The sequence below is a fragment of the Diadema setosum genome, chromosome 13 (genome assembly GCF_964275005.1).
Source record: "Diadema setosum chromosome 13, eeDiaSeto1, whole genome shotgun sequence".
NCBI lineage: Eukaryota > Metazoa > Echinodermata > Echinoidea > Diadematoida > Diadematidae > Diadema > Diadema setosum.
The window spans coordinates 9942010-9959311 of NC_092697.1; the positions used below are offsets into that span (position 1 = coordinate 9942010).

The window sequence follows — 17302 nt, forward strand, 5'->3', positions numbered from 1 at the left end:
GGCTTAAAGGTTCGGCTTTGTTTGTTTTGTTTAGGTTTTTGTATTTTGTTCATCCAAAATGGCCACTGCTCTCTTCCCTTGTTGCTTCCACTACCAGCCCCTTTACTCATGTATTTATGGGTTGATTGCTTGCTTGCTTGCTTGATTGATTAATTGGTCAATCAATTGATTGATTAATGGGATGAATGATTTGAATGTTGACTAATTTGGTACCACTACCACATTAATGAATAACTGGCATATTGATGTGTCCGTGTATTGTGAAAACTGTGCTTTAAAGATCTCACCAATTCATTTAGAAATGAAATCATCAAAATTATGATAAAGCTGACAAAAAAGAAGCTCAGACTATCATAACATAATCAAAGCTTTAAGCAAAATAACAATTTGTTTGAATGGGGGCACTTATTTGGACTGCTGGCTGAATTTTCCCATCTTCTTTCAATTTGTCGTAAGTCATTTTTCACACTCTGGACAAAGAGCGTCAGTGTTCAGCCAAGCGTGAACAAAAATTTGTTTTGTTGATTGCGCTTGATAGATGAGACTATTGGGCATCCATAGATATGAAAAAATCTTCCATATATTTTGAAATGTAATTTAGACATTTTTTTTTTCAAAAGTGTAACGTTCTTTTTGATACGCCCTGTATATACGGCAACTATATGCAGATCAATATATGGATATGCAACACAAGAGAAGCTAGTCCCTCTAATGAAGAGTTACTGTATAGTCGACTCAGAATTAATGTAGGCCCTACATATCTTGTTGCTTCAGTTGTCAATTGTGTATTGATAGGGTTGACACAGTATATTTACGATATACTTTAATGTGTTTTTTTTTGGCCATATTCGTTCTGCAGGTTTTTCACCTGTGTACATTTAAACTTCTTTATCCCAACATGCGCCTAAAAAGTGGTGAACACATGACATGTTAGACATTTAAGGCAATGCATTTGGTCATTAAAATTCAAGGCTTATAGATGATGCGTACTGTAACATACAAACATGTAATACACGAGAACCTCGTTATAATCACCTGCTTGGAATTGAAATTTCCTCGTTATAACTCATTTGGCTGATTGTACACAAATGGAAATTATCAAAGGCAAATATATTTGTTCTTCTTATCAAATCAAATACCGATAGGCCTACATAGATGCATATATTATTCATCACCGACAATTTCACAGGCGGTACAACAGGGGTTGGAAATCGATATCGCTGGAAACAAAAACCAAAATTCTATGAAAAGTGTTATTTCCTCAACATCCACTCGCGCACGGATATTGACGGAAGGTTAAAAGATCTATGCAATGCAAATGCATGTCATCAGTGAACTGTGTTGATTAAAGGCATTACTTACCATTTGCAGATGAAACAAAAATCCAGTTTTAGTTTTTAAAATTAGTTCTTAAATATTACTTAAAAATAGAAACAGCCAATATGAATGTGAATCAGTGCAGTCAATGTCAAGAATTGTTAAATCTACAAAATGTGAACAATAGTTATAATAAATACGTTTCTAGACTAAACTGTCTACAGATATTGTTTATTTAGAAAAAATATATCTCCTTATATTGTTGTTCAGAAATATTTGTATGTGAGATGATTTGTTATATAACTAACCTATACACATAAGAATCAAATGTGATATCTCGAACATTTTTTTTTCCGGATTAACGAACCTTCGGAATAACGAATCTTCGGAATAACGAACCTTCGGAATAACGGATCTTCGGACTAAAGAACCTTCGGAATAACGAGCTGTAACCCTATGGGATATATATTTTCTCTTTGCCACAGAAGTGACGATCAGGGAACTATAGATCAACACAAGTGAATTCAACACGCATCGCACAAGTCCTTTAACGGAAAGTTACTAACATGCATCCTTCTCATGAAGTGTTTTCCTCCTGAAAACACTCAAAAAAGATATTGCATTTCTCCAGGCAAGTTACTATTTGCTTCCAGATAGATATTTGCAAAACAAAAATATTTTAACACTTCAATGAAGCTATATAAACCAAAGGTTAATCATCTGGGTGAAACTAAAAGGGTCATCGTGGTGAAACTAAAACTAAAAGGGGAATAACATCATGAACTAGAGAAGCATGACTCTGAGAGCGCAGACCTCCGGCAAGCATGCAGCTTATTTCCACCACTGATCTTGTTCTTCCATAGAGATATCGCCCGGTTTCCCAATATAGAAGTCTTTTGAATACGTCATAAACCCTCAGCTTCACGGCGCGCCTAAAAAGTTCTTGGATTACTACCAAAAGTTAATTCTTTGTTACTTGTGCCATTCTCAACCTTTCCTGCAAGTTTCATTCCAATCCGTTAACTACTTTTTGAGTTATTTTGCACAGGGACGAACAAACAAACAAACCAACGGTAACGAAAACACAACCTCCTCCCTTGGCGGAGGTAAATATCAATGAAAAGATGCAAAAATCAAGTCCAGCCTTGTTCCACATGAACAACAACTTTATTAAGGGTACAGCAGGGGATGGAAATCAAGAAATTTTAATCGCAGGAAAAAACAGATCTTCGATGTGAAAAGTGTCAAGGCCTTTTTGGCTTTATTCAAGTTCTCTATTTTCATTTTCACTGTTATTATGTAAATGATTGATTATCACTCTTTTTGTTCTGTATTGTAAAATTCAATACTGTTGTATTGTTTTATCCGAAAATGAGATGAATAAACGAATTGAATTGAATTGAATCGAATTGAATTGAATTGAACTGAATTGAATTGAATTGAATTTCCTCAATAGTATCAAATCACGGAAAGTTAACTGAGCCTGATCATATTAATGCTTTCCTGATACATGTTCAAAGATACTGTACCCTACGTGTCTATTGGTAAAATATGAATGAAAAGATGTAAAATCAATTCCAACCTTGTTCGTCATGATCAACAACTCCACCTAGGACTAAAACACTGGAAGAAATCAAATAAGTCTTTTCACTGGGAAATATCCTATGAAAAGTGTCATATCCTTAATAGTAGTTGTTTGTCCTGAAAGCCGAAGAAAGAAGTAATAATTTTGTATTTCTCTATTCAGAATTGCCATCTATTTCCAATTCTATCAACTATATATTTTACAAGAAAAAAAAAATTAATAACACTAAATAAAGCTAAAGATTACAATCATGAAAATCATAAGGGATGTAGCAACATGATATATCAGTGCAGAAGAGATGCAAAATCAATCTCAGATACGAGATAGATACGCAACTTCACAGGCAGTACAATATAGGAGCTGGATATTAAAACATCTTTTACTGGAAAAAATGAATACATGAAAACTGTCAAAAAAGAGGGAAGCAACGTATCAAAGAAATCAATTCCATCCTTGAGCCATTCATCCTTCCCATTCGTTTTTCTTTCATTTCTCATTATACCCCCGCCAAACGAAGTTTGAAGGGGGTATATAGGAATCAGCGGACGGTCGGGCGGTCGGGCGGTCGGGCGGTCGGGCGGTCGGGCGGTCGGTCCGTTGCAAATCTTGCGTCGCGAACTACTTCCTCAGTTTTCAACCGATTCCGATAAAACTTGGCACAGATGTGTGCCTTGGGTTGTAGATGTGCAAGACGTATTTTTTGACAGTACCCAAAAGTACGTTGCCATGGTAACGGCATATTATGGGCAAAAATGGGTACAAATCTTGCGTCGCGAACTCCTCCCACAGTTTTTGATCAATTTTTATGAAATTAGGTACAGATGTTCATCTGAATATGTTAATGTGCAAGCCACATATTTCCGCAGTGGCAAAAAGTGCGTTGCCATGGTAACGGCATGTTATTGGTGAAATATAGGGCAAAATGCTTCATGGCAAAACTGCTTCATCAGTGTTCTTCCAATTCTCATGGAATTCATATTGAATGTTTGTCTTAGAATATAGGTCAGCATGACACATTTCTTGACAGTGACAAAAAGTATGTTGCCATGGTAACAGCTCACATATTATGAGCCAAAATGATGGAAAATTTTGTGTTGCAAACTACTTCCTCAGTTTTTGCCCAATTTCCATGAAACTTGGTACAGATGTGTGCCTTTGGTTGTAGATGTGCAAGACACATTTTTCGACAGTACCCGAAAGTACGTTGCCATGGTAACGGCATATTAATGGCAGAAGATCAAGGAAAGATCTTGCGGATTTAACTACTTCCTCATTTTTTTGACCAAAGCTTATGAAATGTTGTTTTGACCAAAGCTTATGAAATGCTGTTTGGCGGGGGTATAACCAGTCGCTGTAGCGACATTTCTAGTTTATTCTCTGTCATTTCCTTCATAGTATCCAATCACATTATTACCTTGTTCACATCAAACATTATTAAACAAAAGTGATTACATGTGATATGATAACAATTTGAGAATAGTTCTGCATGCCGAATCATATTAAGCCCCTATGCAATCAGTACACATTAAGTCATAAGTCGTAATCTGAGCCAAGTTCCAAAGAGTCTAAGTTTTACTCGAAATAATGCCGAGACTCGTATTTCAAAATAAAAATACATACAAAAAAAAGTTACGATCACGATTCATTTCTGTACAATATAGTTATGGTGCTATTACAAAGAGAATAACAAAGTGATATAACAATGAAAATATTCAAAATCAACTTCAGCTACGAACCATCGGGTGCACGTCACGATTTCCACACTCACGAGTTACAAAGCCCATGACCTCGACAATAGGCAAATGGGGCCTATGAGTAAGACACTAGGCAAACAAGGCCCACAAGTTTGACACTATTAAACAAAAAGACCCACGAGACCGACACATTATTAAGTCCCGTGATGTAGGGTAAAGACTTCTTCCTCCGCAAAGAATTTTATTTGACTATTAAAATTGTACGGACATAAGATAAGCAAGTCAGTCAATCACGCACAAAAAAAAAAAGAATATTGCTTTTGCGCCTTTTGAAACAAAGGGTACCTTTAGATTTTCGCGACAGGGACGTTCGGAGGGGAAAAAAACTGTTCTGAGCATGCGCAATATCGCTTATCAAACTCGATGTACAATGTATATTGTATTTAGAGCTTGTGTCGTCTCACTTTGTACTACGCTTTCTGAGCTATTTTACGTCCGTTCACTTCACGACGCAGAGAGCTACTTTCATGTACCGATCATGGGGGCGCCATTTCATTTTTTTTTTAAGGCTGCGTCTCCGCGTAATATAAAGCGACTTTTCAGTACGACGCAGGGAGAGAGGAAAACGTCTAACGTCTCAAACGTCCGCGCTGTAAATCTAAACCTCCCTAATGATGTGAAGTTGACGAGTCATACTCTTTTTTTCACTTCCTCATCTTTTTTTTTCTTTTTTTGTGGGGGGGGGGATGGGGAGAAAAGAAAGAAAAGTATATTCCCTTCTGTAAGTTTCCGCGTATGGTGATATGTATAGTTCCTATTGATTTGTTCATCACTAGTGATTCTGAGTTAGTATGCTATACCAAAGCTTCGGATGTCGGAGTCTATTTGCAAAAGTGTAGCCGGACCTCTTGGTAAGATCATATCAAATACCATATCCAACTAGAAGAGGACAGCACTTTTAGACATAAACATAAGATTTCTGATGCACGGAGTCTGGCACTTTGACAAAAATCCTTGTCACATTGGAAGAACTACAAATTCTTGATTCATTATTTGGGCGTGCGGAGACACCTTCTCTCATCCACGTGCAGCAATGTTGCATCGAAACATCCCCGGTTTCAGTGCCAAGGCTTTGGCATCACCCGCGGTAGTTGCGACGGTTGCAATCTTGTGTGTAACTGTGGTACAAGGTAAGAAGATCAACCCTATTGGTGTTGCTCAAATTTGTGGTCAATCTTTACGGTGCTATAACCCTGAAGTGTGCGTGGTTGTGCTGGTATAGCCGTGGTGAAAGATTGATGATGGTGGTGACGATGGTGAAAGAATAATGATATGGATTATTGTTTGGTGATCGAATGATATTGACGTTGATAAAGAAAGATTGTAATGATGACAATGACAGTATTAATGAAAGAAATGATCGGAAGATACTCATTGTAATAATTAACAAATCATAGTAGGGGAATTAGTGGTCTTGATAAACATAATGATAGTAATGTTGCTTTTAATAAAAGAGATAACAAAAATCAAGTGATGATGCTAATTGTGATAAATGATGAGTGCTGATGATGAATGTTATTGGTGATTGCAATCTTCTTCGTTGCATGTCACAATATGCCTGGCATTAAATCATTAGACCTATCGGGTGCCGTTCGTTATTCCAAAGGTTCATTATTCCGAAGGTTCGTTAATCCACACAAAAACACAAATTCCCTATACCTATAGAGGTTCGTCAATCCGAAAATGAAAAAGGGTTCGTGAATCCGAATATTTGTGGCGTTATTCCGAAGGTTCGTCAATCCGAAAATGAAAAAGGGTTCGCTATTCTGAAGGCTCGTTTATCCGAAAATGAAATAGGGTTGGTTATTCCGCAGGTTCGTTGATCCGAAATGATGTAGAGTCCGTAACGAACCCTTCGAATAAAGAGCTTTGTTTAATTTTCGGATTGACGAACCTTCGGAATAACGAACTTTATTTCATTTTTGGAAGTTATTGAACCTTCGGAATAACAAACCTCATCACATTTTCGAATTAACGAACCTTCGGAATAACGAATCTTCGAAATAGCGAACCTTCGCAATAACGAATCTTCAGACTAAAGAACCTTCGGAATAACGAACCTTCGGAATAACGAGCTGTAACCGAACTATCAATACAATTAATAATACGATCACTTACACGATAACAGTCGGATACAGTAACCACAAGTTCTATGATAACCCATGTAAATGTCCGAATCATGATACTAGACAGATGCACACCTGAATGATCCTTGATGTGCGGATGATTAATCCTTGATGCACAGATCAGTAATCCACTCAATGTGCACAGGTAATCCAGCATAAATCCAGCGAGTAGAGTTGACCATAGCTTCTATGTATAGCAATGCCCATAAGCACGTACATGAAATGGAGTCGACCACAAAATGTAAGCGGTTCAACTCTTCACAGTCAATATGTCTTCCGGACCTTATTCCCACAAAATAATAATTATATAATATTGACTGGCCCTGAGGGAGGTACCAGAAAATATTGCCCAAACTTAAAGCATATTGCCCGAGTCGAAGACGAGGGCAATATGTTTTCAGTGCGGGCAATATTTATTTGGTACCTCCCGAAAGAAAGGCCAGTCAATATCATAATTATTACCTATCCCCCTAGGTAAATTAAGAAAATGTGTAAATACGGCTATACACTATATATGATAGAGATCAAGCCACATTTGACTACCTGTAGACCATCAACATGTTGAATAATTGCAAAATTGTTCATCAATGTATATCATTCAACTCCAACTTCAAAGATACATGTAGTTGTAACAGGTAAACTTCAAACTTCTGAACGTTCTTACACTTTATTTTTACTTCTTAAAGTTTGAAAGTTGTAAAACTGATGGTCACTGTGCAATTACTGATCACAAATGGACTAGTCATTGCCTAGTGCTGCTGTAAGTGGTCGACCTTGTATGAGTTGATTTATCAGCGTTCTTCTGTGGTGCGTGTAACTGGCACCCTGGACGTCCTGGAATGTTTTCTTTTCGTGGTCGATCGGAGGTGGGGAGAGAGATTCCACTCTTTCTCTTCCCACTTCCCCAAACCGGAAGATTGCATTGTTTGCACATACTGTTACTGTTACGCAGCGACGTGGCGAAAAGCATATTGACTGCTGACCTTTAACCCTGCAAAATAACAACTCCTGACCTTTAAGCCTGCAAAATAACAACCGGAATTGCCTCGCAAAACTCCCTCGTATAGGTAATAATTATATAAACAGATCAGCAGGCAATGTAGGACTAACAACCAGGTCTTAACATTTGAACTTGCGACTTCAAAGTGATGTGCTTCCATGTTTATGTGGAGCGGTGAATCGGCTTGACGCTTGGATGGTTTGCCCGTTTTGGTGTCTACATTTTGAGAAAAGCTCGGACCTTTTGTAGAGCGCGTTTATGTTTCGAATGATAAAATGACCTTCTCATGAGGCAGAGATTGCACAGGCCACTCTTTCTTGGGGTTAAGTTTGACTATTTTTGGATGTCCCACGTCAGCGTCAAATTGACTGCAGCCTTTCAGGCTGCAGATCTACTTTGGGTCTCATTTCTGTATTTTTCGTGTTTGATTTGACGTGATTTAACATGATTTAACATGGTTCCTGTATCTATCATTGAATTTACCCATGCCAGTCCGTAGTAGATTTTCCCCTTCTGACGGTTGCATTGTACACAAGAGCCGTTTCTATTCATCTTTCTCTCAGTGGGCATTGATCTTTTTGGTATTTTTTGGTCTTTTCCGTGTTCTTATATATGATATATATGATATTATATATATATATATATATATATATATATATATATATACATACAGTGTATATATATATATATATATATATTTATATATATATATATATACCAACGGCGTAGCCAGGATTTCATCTTAGGGGGGGCGGTTAGTCTGCGAGGGAGCGAAGCGACCGAGCCCGAGCGAGCGGAGCGAGCGAGGGGGGGGGGGGGGTGTGGGAGGGGGGTGTCCCCCCTCCCACGGTAAGAACTTTTTTGCATTTGGATGTTGTAAATGGTGCAATTTGATGCATGTTTTTGCGCGTTTTATCGACGTGAAACAGTCCCACTTGTTTATGGTAGCAGTTTATTTTGATGTAGATTATTATTGAACAATTTGCCTATAAAAGGGTATACTTTAGATACACTTCTTGTATTAATTCTTTTCATTGAATATCATGAACGCGACTGAACCCGAGCGAGCGGAGCGAGCGAGGGGGGAGGGGAGGGTGTGGGAGGGGGGTGTCCCCCCTCCCACGATAAGAACTTTTTTGCATTTTGATGTTGCAAATGGTGCAATTTGATGCATGTTTTTGCGCGTTTTATCGACGTGAAACAGTCCCACTTGTTTAAGATAGCAGTATATTTTAGTGTAGATTATTATTGAACAATTTGCCTATAAAATGGTATAATTCAAATATTCTTTTCACTGAATATCATGAACGCGACTGAACCCGAGCGAGCGGAGGGAGCGAGGGGGTAGGGGAGGGTGTGGGAGGGGGGTTTCCCCCCTCCCACGGTGAGAACTTTTTACATTTTGATTTTGCAAATGGTGCAATTTGATGCATGTATTTGCGTGTTTTAACGACGTGAAACAGTCCCACTTGTTTAAGATTGCAGTATATTTTAGAGTAGATTATCATTGAACAATTTGCCTATAAAATGGTATAATTCCAATACACTTCTTGTATTAATTCTTTTCACTGAATATCATGAACGCGACTGAACCCGAGCGAGCGGAGCGAGTGAGGGGGTAGGGGAGGGTGTGGGAGGGGGGTTTCCCCCTCCCACGGTGAGAACTTTTTACATTTTGATTTTGCAAATGGTGCAATTTGATGCATGTTTTAACGACGTGAAACAGTCCCACTTGTTTAAGATTGCAGTATATTTTATATCATGAACGCGACTGAACCCGAGCGAGCGGAGCGAGCGAGGGGGAGGGGAGGGTGTGGGAGGGGGGTGTCCCCCCTCCCACGATAAGAACTTTTTGCATTTTGATGTTGCAAATGGTGCAATTTGATGCATGTTTTTGCGCGTTTTATTGACGTGAAACAGTCCCTCTTGTTTAAGGTAGCAGTATATTTTAGTGTAGATTATTATTGAACAATTTGCCTATAAAATGGTATAATTCAAATACACTTCTTGTATTAATTCTTTTCACTGAATATCATGAACGCGACTGAACCCGAGCGAGCGGAGCGAGCGGAGCGAGCGAGGGGGTAGGGGAGGGTGAGAGGGGAACCCCCCTCCCACGAGAGAACTTTTTACATTTTGATTTTGCAAATGGTGCAATTTGATGCATGTATTTGCGTGTTTTATCGACGTGAAATAGTCCCACTTGTTTAAGATTGCAGTATATTTTAGTGTAGATTATTATTGAACAATTTGCCTATAAAATGGTATAATTCCAATACACTTCTTGTATTAATTCTTTTCACTGATTATCATGAACGCGACTGAACCCGAGCGAGCGGAGCCAACGAGGGGGGGGGGGGGGGAGGGGAGGGTGTGGGAGGGGGGTTTCCCCCCTCCCACGGTGAGAAGTTTTTACATTTTGGTTTTGCAAATGGTGCAATTTGAGGGGGGTTTCCCCCCTCCCACGGTGAGAAGTTTTTACATTTTGGTTTTGCAAATGGTGCAATTTGATGCATGTTTTTGCGTGTTTTAACGACGTGAAACAGTCCCACTTGTTTTAGATTGCAGTATATTTTAGTGTAGATTATTATTGAACAATTTGCCTATAAAATGGTATAATTCCAATACACTTCTTGTATTAATTCTTTTCACTGAATATCATGAACGCGACTGAACCCGAGCGAGCGGAGCCAACGAGGGGGGAGGGGAGGGTGTGGGAGGGGGGTGTCCCCCCTCCCACGGTAAGAACTTTTTGCATTTTGATTTTGCAAATGGTGCAATTTGATGCATGTTTTTGCGCGTTTTATCGACGTGAAACAGTCCCACTTGTTTAAGGTAGCAGTATATTTTAGTGTAGATTATTATTGAACAATTTGCCTATAAAATGGTATAATTTAGATACACTTCTTGTATTAATTCTTTTCACTGTATATCACGAACTCGACTGAACCCGAGCGAGCGGAGCGAGCGAGGGGGTAGGGGAGGGTGTGGGAGGGGGTGTTCCCCCTCCTACGGTGAGAACTTTTTGCATTTTGATTTTGCAAATGGTGCAATTTGATGCATGTTTTTGCGTGTTTTAAGGAGTTGAAACAGTCCCACTTGTTTAAGGTTGCCGTATATTTTATTGTAGATTATTATTGAACAATTTGCCTATAAAACAGTATAATTCAAACACACTAGTCTTCTTGTATTAATTCTTACACTGAATATCATGAACGCTGTCTGTTCAGCAATCAAACAGAAAAAGCATGCACACGAGGGTGTAGATAGGGGCATATCCCCTCCCACACGAAGGTGATTTTGCGTTTTCAGACCTGAAATTCAGCGATCTGGTGCAAATTTTTGGTGCAACACTTTTTCATCGAAGTGTTAAAATCACGGAATTTAGCTCTTATTCCGAATGTGCACCATCTGTGCGTATGTATAAAGTCTAGTGAGGTAGAACTTAGGGGAAGGGGGATTCCCCCTCCCGCTCGCGGAGCTTTTGCGTTTTTAGAATTGAAATAAAGCGATCTTGGTATAGCCACAGTCTACTTCTTTGCATGGCGGGGGGGGGGGGGGGGACAGGAAGAAGGCGTTGGCGAGTGTTATCTCCACTCCTCCCTTCCGATGGAGCTTGTATCTTTTTAAGGCTGAAATTGAGATATCTCGTATACGCATAATAAGCATATTTGATGGAATCAACATTTGGGTAATCAAAAAAAAAATGATGGGGGGGGGGGCTGAGGGAGGAAAGGGTCGATTAAAAGGGGAAATTCCCCTTATACATGAGGGAACCTTCAGTTTTCGGAATATTAGTGAAAAGTCTTGTGCACTCAGAATTATTCAGATTTTTTTTTTTTAATCTAAAAAGTGTACTTAGCTAGGGAAAGCGGCAAAGAGGGGGAGGGTTTGGGAGGGGGTATCCCCCTCCCAAGCACGAGAGATTTTGCATATTTTGAATTGAAATTCAACGATCTGGTGCACACTTTGAGTGAAATATTCAAAAAAATATATCTTATTTGATGAAAGGTTGCAAAGGAGACCCGCTTCATGTGCATGCATACAGTATACACGCATTTTTTTTTCCGCCTCCCAACTCCTCGGTCCAAATCTTAGGGGGGGCGACCGCCCCCATCGCCCCCCCCCCCTGGCTACGCCAGTGATATATACACATAAATACATATACTATATATACATATATAAATAAATACATATATATAGGCCCTATATAAATATATGAATATATATATATATATATGCAGTATAGCCTATATAATATAGATATACATAATATACAGTATATACAAAATAACACGGTAAAAATGAGCTACAGCTGCATGAAAAACATGGATGCAGTCACAAAATCCCACAACCAAAGAGTTGTCAGTAAATCCAAGTCACATGACACGCCATCCAAGCCCAAATGCAACTGCTGCCAAAAAGACCAATGCCCGATGAGAGGAAGATGCATGGAAACAGCTCTTGTGTATAAGGCAACAGCCATATATTTGCATACGCAGGACCCATGTACATACGTGTATGCAGGAATGTATTCATTGTACAATGTACTTTTTTCTAAAGAAGCACGTGACAGAAGTGTGCATTTGATTGACTTGTTTAGTTGGTTTTTTTTTTTTTTTTTTAACAAGGACCACATAATATTTGTAGTGCAAAATATCGCAGCATCATGGCCGAAGGATTGATTTAGGATATCATTCATAATGCACAATTCAAAATGTCACAATCACACGGGTGTCACATGGTATGATGGCCAAAAAATAGAATCATGCACTAATGTATACAGTTTCAACGATCCTTTGGGTAATATTGATCACTTCTGTTTTGAGTTCTTCTTTATTTCATACAACATTATATTTCTGTTCTCGTCAGAATTTTTCTCATAGATACTGTCACAAATGTACACACTAGTAATTATGTACATGTATGATGTACTGTATGCATAGTTGTTTTAATGTGTATGTACACAGGCTGACCAGATTAGTGAAGAATTTTCTTGGTGGTATACAATGTAGCTACAGTACATGTATGTAACAGGAAATACATTACAGCTCACTCAATTTAGAATGATTTCTCACCAAGTCCAGAATGTTCTAGGAAGTGCTTACATGTTTGGCTGAGTGATGCACTGTCCCTGTAGCCCAATGTGATTGGTGGTTAGTTTTGGTAGGCTGTTATGCACATAGTTAGGCAGTGAGTCAGCTAGGATTTCTGGAACAGTCTTGAACTTGCAAATATGTGCAAGTAGGTAGAAGAATGTGGCTCCAGGTTGGAGCAAATTACAAAATGTTCAAAAAAAGGGGTGAATGGATAGTATATAAGCCGGGGAAATTCTGAGGTAGACAGAGTACCCAACACCTCTGCTCTGAGAGTTACGTCACTTCTGGCTCTGAAGCGACTTGTTATAGTCAGTCCTGTGTTACCTGCTGACCTGTTATATTTGTGGAGATTCTAAGGCCTGGGAGACATTTTGCCTGCAGAGAATTAATTTGCCTACATTGGAGATAGACTCCATTTTTATGTCAATGGACATTGCTACGGAAAAGCTGTGACGGGCTGGATTCCTAGCTGAACATTATAGAGTGAATCATCATTCAACGCATCGACTGGACGCGATCGTCAAAACGTTCGGATTCTGCACGCTTCGCTGTGAACGTATACCTCGGATCTTTACCCTGGATCTTTACCGTGGATAACCTGCGCCTCTGGATTTACGTCGGAGGAATCACTCATCGGTGCATCAAGGATCATTCATCTGTGTATCGAACATCATATTTGGACATTCCCAGGGGATTACATGGACCTTGTGATTTAAGATTTGGCTGTAATGCGTGTAAGTGATGCCATTACTGATTTATAATTGTTTCTATTCATCATTATTATACTGATGTGAAAACCGATTACGAGTCTGTACCCACAATATCACTGTTAATAAACTGCCTGAACATGAGTTGATTGTTTCTTTTGTGCGATCATTCTCAGAGTGATTTTGGTCGTAACAATACATAATTTACTGATATTTGTATAATGACATGATTTTTACAACTTTTATTCTTGAGTGCTGTTCTTCATAATTGATCATCATCATCAGCTCAATCAACAATGTTTACGGGCCATTTTTAAAAATAATAACCAGAATCAATAGTGCAAAGCGTCAAATAGACGGCGACATCGTACACTCTATAGAGATGTAACTGAAATTGATAAGTATGGACAGAAGTCTTTCAAGTTAGTTTTCCCAGGGTTATGAAAGTAAATTTAGCCTTGCTTTCATAATTGTATAGCAATGACGTGGTATCTAGTTTGCTTCTCTTCAATGGCACTGTGCTTGGCCTCATAAAAGCAAGATTGCTGCAGAATTTCTTGTAGAATAGCCTCCCCCACAGGAAATGACCTACATCTTCTGCATCTTATTAGGCACTTGTGTGTTAAAGTGTGTGTGTGTGCGTGTGTGTGTGTGTCTATCTGTCTGTCTGTCTCCAACTCCTTAACATGGGCTATAATAGATATTATGTGTTTTAATAGCTGTTTCTGACAATTCCGAAACCAATTTGGTTGGAGAAATTATTTTTTTCCATCTCAGCACCAGAAAGCGAACGATGAGTATTTTGTATTTCAATCAATATGAGCAATGGCCAGAAGGTAATCCAGCATAAATCAAGCGAGTAGAGTTGACCAGATCTTCAACATGTTCCAATTTGTCAATTTGCGGTTCAATTCAATTCAATTCAATCATAGTTTATTTCCAATCAACGAAAATCCAAAAAAACAAAACAAAACATAGTACAAAGTATACATGTGATGAAATATTGTTCAAACGTTTGCAAAAGATTCATGTAATATATATACGAGACAAGTTATAGAACAACATATAACATGTACAATATTTAGGAAAACACTGTATAAATACTTCGTGGGAGAGCGGAAAATGAATTCGATTATGGAAAATAGTGATCCACTAAAAAGCATAGTTGAACTGAGTACCTAGATTGTGTTTTCAGACGTGGATGGTAAACTGAACGTTGCACTTCGTTTTTTTTGGGTTTTTTTTTTTTTTTTTGCTCTGATGTCCGTTATTTCTTGATTTTTGAAATACATTCTTCTCCATTTCGTTCGCCCCACGTTGCACCTTTGGTGAGGATTTGCAAGAAGAAACTGAAAATTTAAAAATTGGGCCACAATGTGGTTACCCCCTCCCTTCTCCCAAGCACTGAGCAGGGGCGGATCCAGGAATTCTGTAAAGGGGGTGGGGGGGGGGGGGCGCAACTGTTATTTCTGGTGCCACTTCCGGGTTTTATTTCATTCTTTTATTTCTTTTGTTTTTAACGAAAAATAAGGGGGGGGGGGAGGCGTGTGCCCCTTGCACCCCCTCTGGATCCGCCGCTGCTGAGGGGAACAACCCCGGATCTGTCATGAACAAACTTGAAACGTCAGTTATCAATGTTCTCATTGACGGTTGTATTTTGTTTAATATACTCACGCAGTACTGAGAAGATTTTCAAAGATTCCTTATAATTAGGATGATCGAAGGGATGTCATGTATCCATTTGAACAAATTGAAACCTTATTTCCCCGTGGGATGTTACCTGCCAGGTTTAGAGAATATCCGTCAAGGTGTTGTTAAGAAGAAACAGAAATTATATGACATGTTCATGCATGACATGCGACGCACATGACGCACGCCAGTACTGTGAATTATTTTGCGAACGCTCACTTGAGCCTTGAGTTCAGGAGAGCTAAAAACCTAAACCTGAGCTGATTTGAGTGTATTTTCCACCATACAGGTCAGTCACCTTTCATATCAACAACCAGCCGATGGTTCACGAGTGCAGAGAGTGGAGACTCGTTCTTTGCCTGTTTTCGAAGTGCACCAGATCTTGATGCCACCATTTCCACTGGTCGCTATGTCTACACGATGAATGGACAAGAGAACAACCACAATCCTCCCGCTCGACAGCGAGGTTCTCTTAACATTAACCCTTCGATACAATATTATAAAACGTTTCTCTCAGATGCCTCTGATAATAAGGCATTTGGTGCATTTTATTGTTCAGCCACCAAAGATGGACAGTCCACGGTGGTGCCAACAATATTTCTGAGATCTGATGGTAAGTGTGAAGAAGTCACCATATTCTCTCACAATGACATAGGATGCAGCTGATATTACACAGGGCCGGGGCAGCGTTTTCAAAAGTGTGGGGGCCCACTTCCGGGTTTCATGAGCTAACAAGCAAAAAAAAAAAAGGTCCTCAGATTATTAAAAAAATGGTCTTCAGAGAACACACTTAACCTTACCGCCGCCATACTTCAAGATCTCTATCTATTTCTATTTTCGTGCCACTTACGTACTTCCGGGTTTAAAAAAGTGTGGGGGCCCAAAGTGATGACACCTTATGTATTCCTTTGTATGGTGCACAAAAAGTCCCCCCACGGCCCCCCACGGCCCCCACGGCTGCGCCGCCCCTGTTACAATACATACAAGGATAAACAACAACTTGTTGAAGTGGAATGTACTCATGTTTTACAGACAGGTATGGCTGTTAGTATTCATTTAAAAAGGGTTAGATTTCTTGTATAAAAATCAAGGAAAAAAAAAAAAACCCAACAGCAACCCAAAACAAGACTGAGAAGAAAATGCAACCCATCGACATTAGTTGACTTCACAGTCAGGTAAAATGAAATATATTTTATACCTTGATCCGGAAAGTATCATAAAGAGCTGGGAAAGAGAGAGGGAGAGAAAGAGAGATAGAGAAAATCGATGTTTTCATTTGCTATCTAGCATTGCTACAGCTCATATGTCATGATTACTTCAATTTGCTTGATACTTCGCAGGTTTTTGTTACCAAGTACAGGAATGATCAACGGAAAACTCCAGATGATTTTCAGACTTTTGCATTTGAAAATCCATGATTAGTTATGAGAATTTATAACGACTGGGATAAGTAATGAAAATAATTTCAAAATTTATAACAAATCACAGTGAACAAGGATGGTGACAGAGGAGCTTCACCTGAGGAATGTAGAATTAGGTGCTCATGAAAGCAGAAAGCAGAACAAAAGAAGAAACGTACATGAAGTCTACACAGGTGAAGTCGTTAAGCAAGTGGTATTGTAGTAGATTCACATTGCTAAATTACTGGAACATGTGAGTCTCCTACAGACCAATTCGGTTTGCGTACTGGTTTTTATGGTAATTTATAACTCGGGGGATTCAAGTATGCCTAACAAAAGCTAAGTTATGCACTGATAACCAATTGACAGTGCTTTTGTTCTTCTTTTGAAGTTCCCCAGTTATGGCCGCCATAAGTTACAGTGCTCTGAAGTCAGATTCATTTATATGTCCTCATCCTTGTTCAGCGTGAGTGTAATTTGTTTTCTGTTTTTCAGAGTATTGGTTTATCTGTTCATGGACCACAATGAATTCCACAAATCTATGCACAGCACTGTTGATTTATGTACTTCATGATATGAAGTATATCGGCTGGAATTCCCCTTTAAGGAAAGATGTTGCAACAAG

General features: G+C 39.0%; 1 protein-coding gene across 1 annotated transcript in view; it reads left to right on the forward strand.

Annotated features, from left to right (window-relative positions):
- Nucleotides 1-5689: 5689 nt before the first annotated feature.
- Nucleotides 5690-17302, forward strand: part of LOC140237161 (receptor-type tyrosine-protein phosphatase S-like) — an 80379-nt gene continuing 68766 nt past the window's right edge. Inside the window, exons 1-2 of the mRNA XM_072317103.1 lie at nucleotides 5690-5786; nucleotides 15567-15890. Of these exons, the coding sequence (XP_072173204.1) occupies nucleotides 5690-5786; nucleotides 15567-15890 (421 nt within the window). The remainder of the gene's footprint in view (nucleotides 5787-15566; nucleotides 15891-17302) is intronic.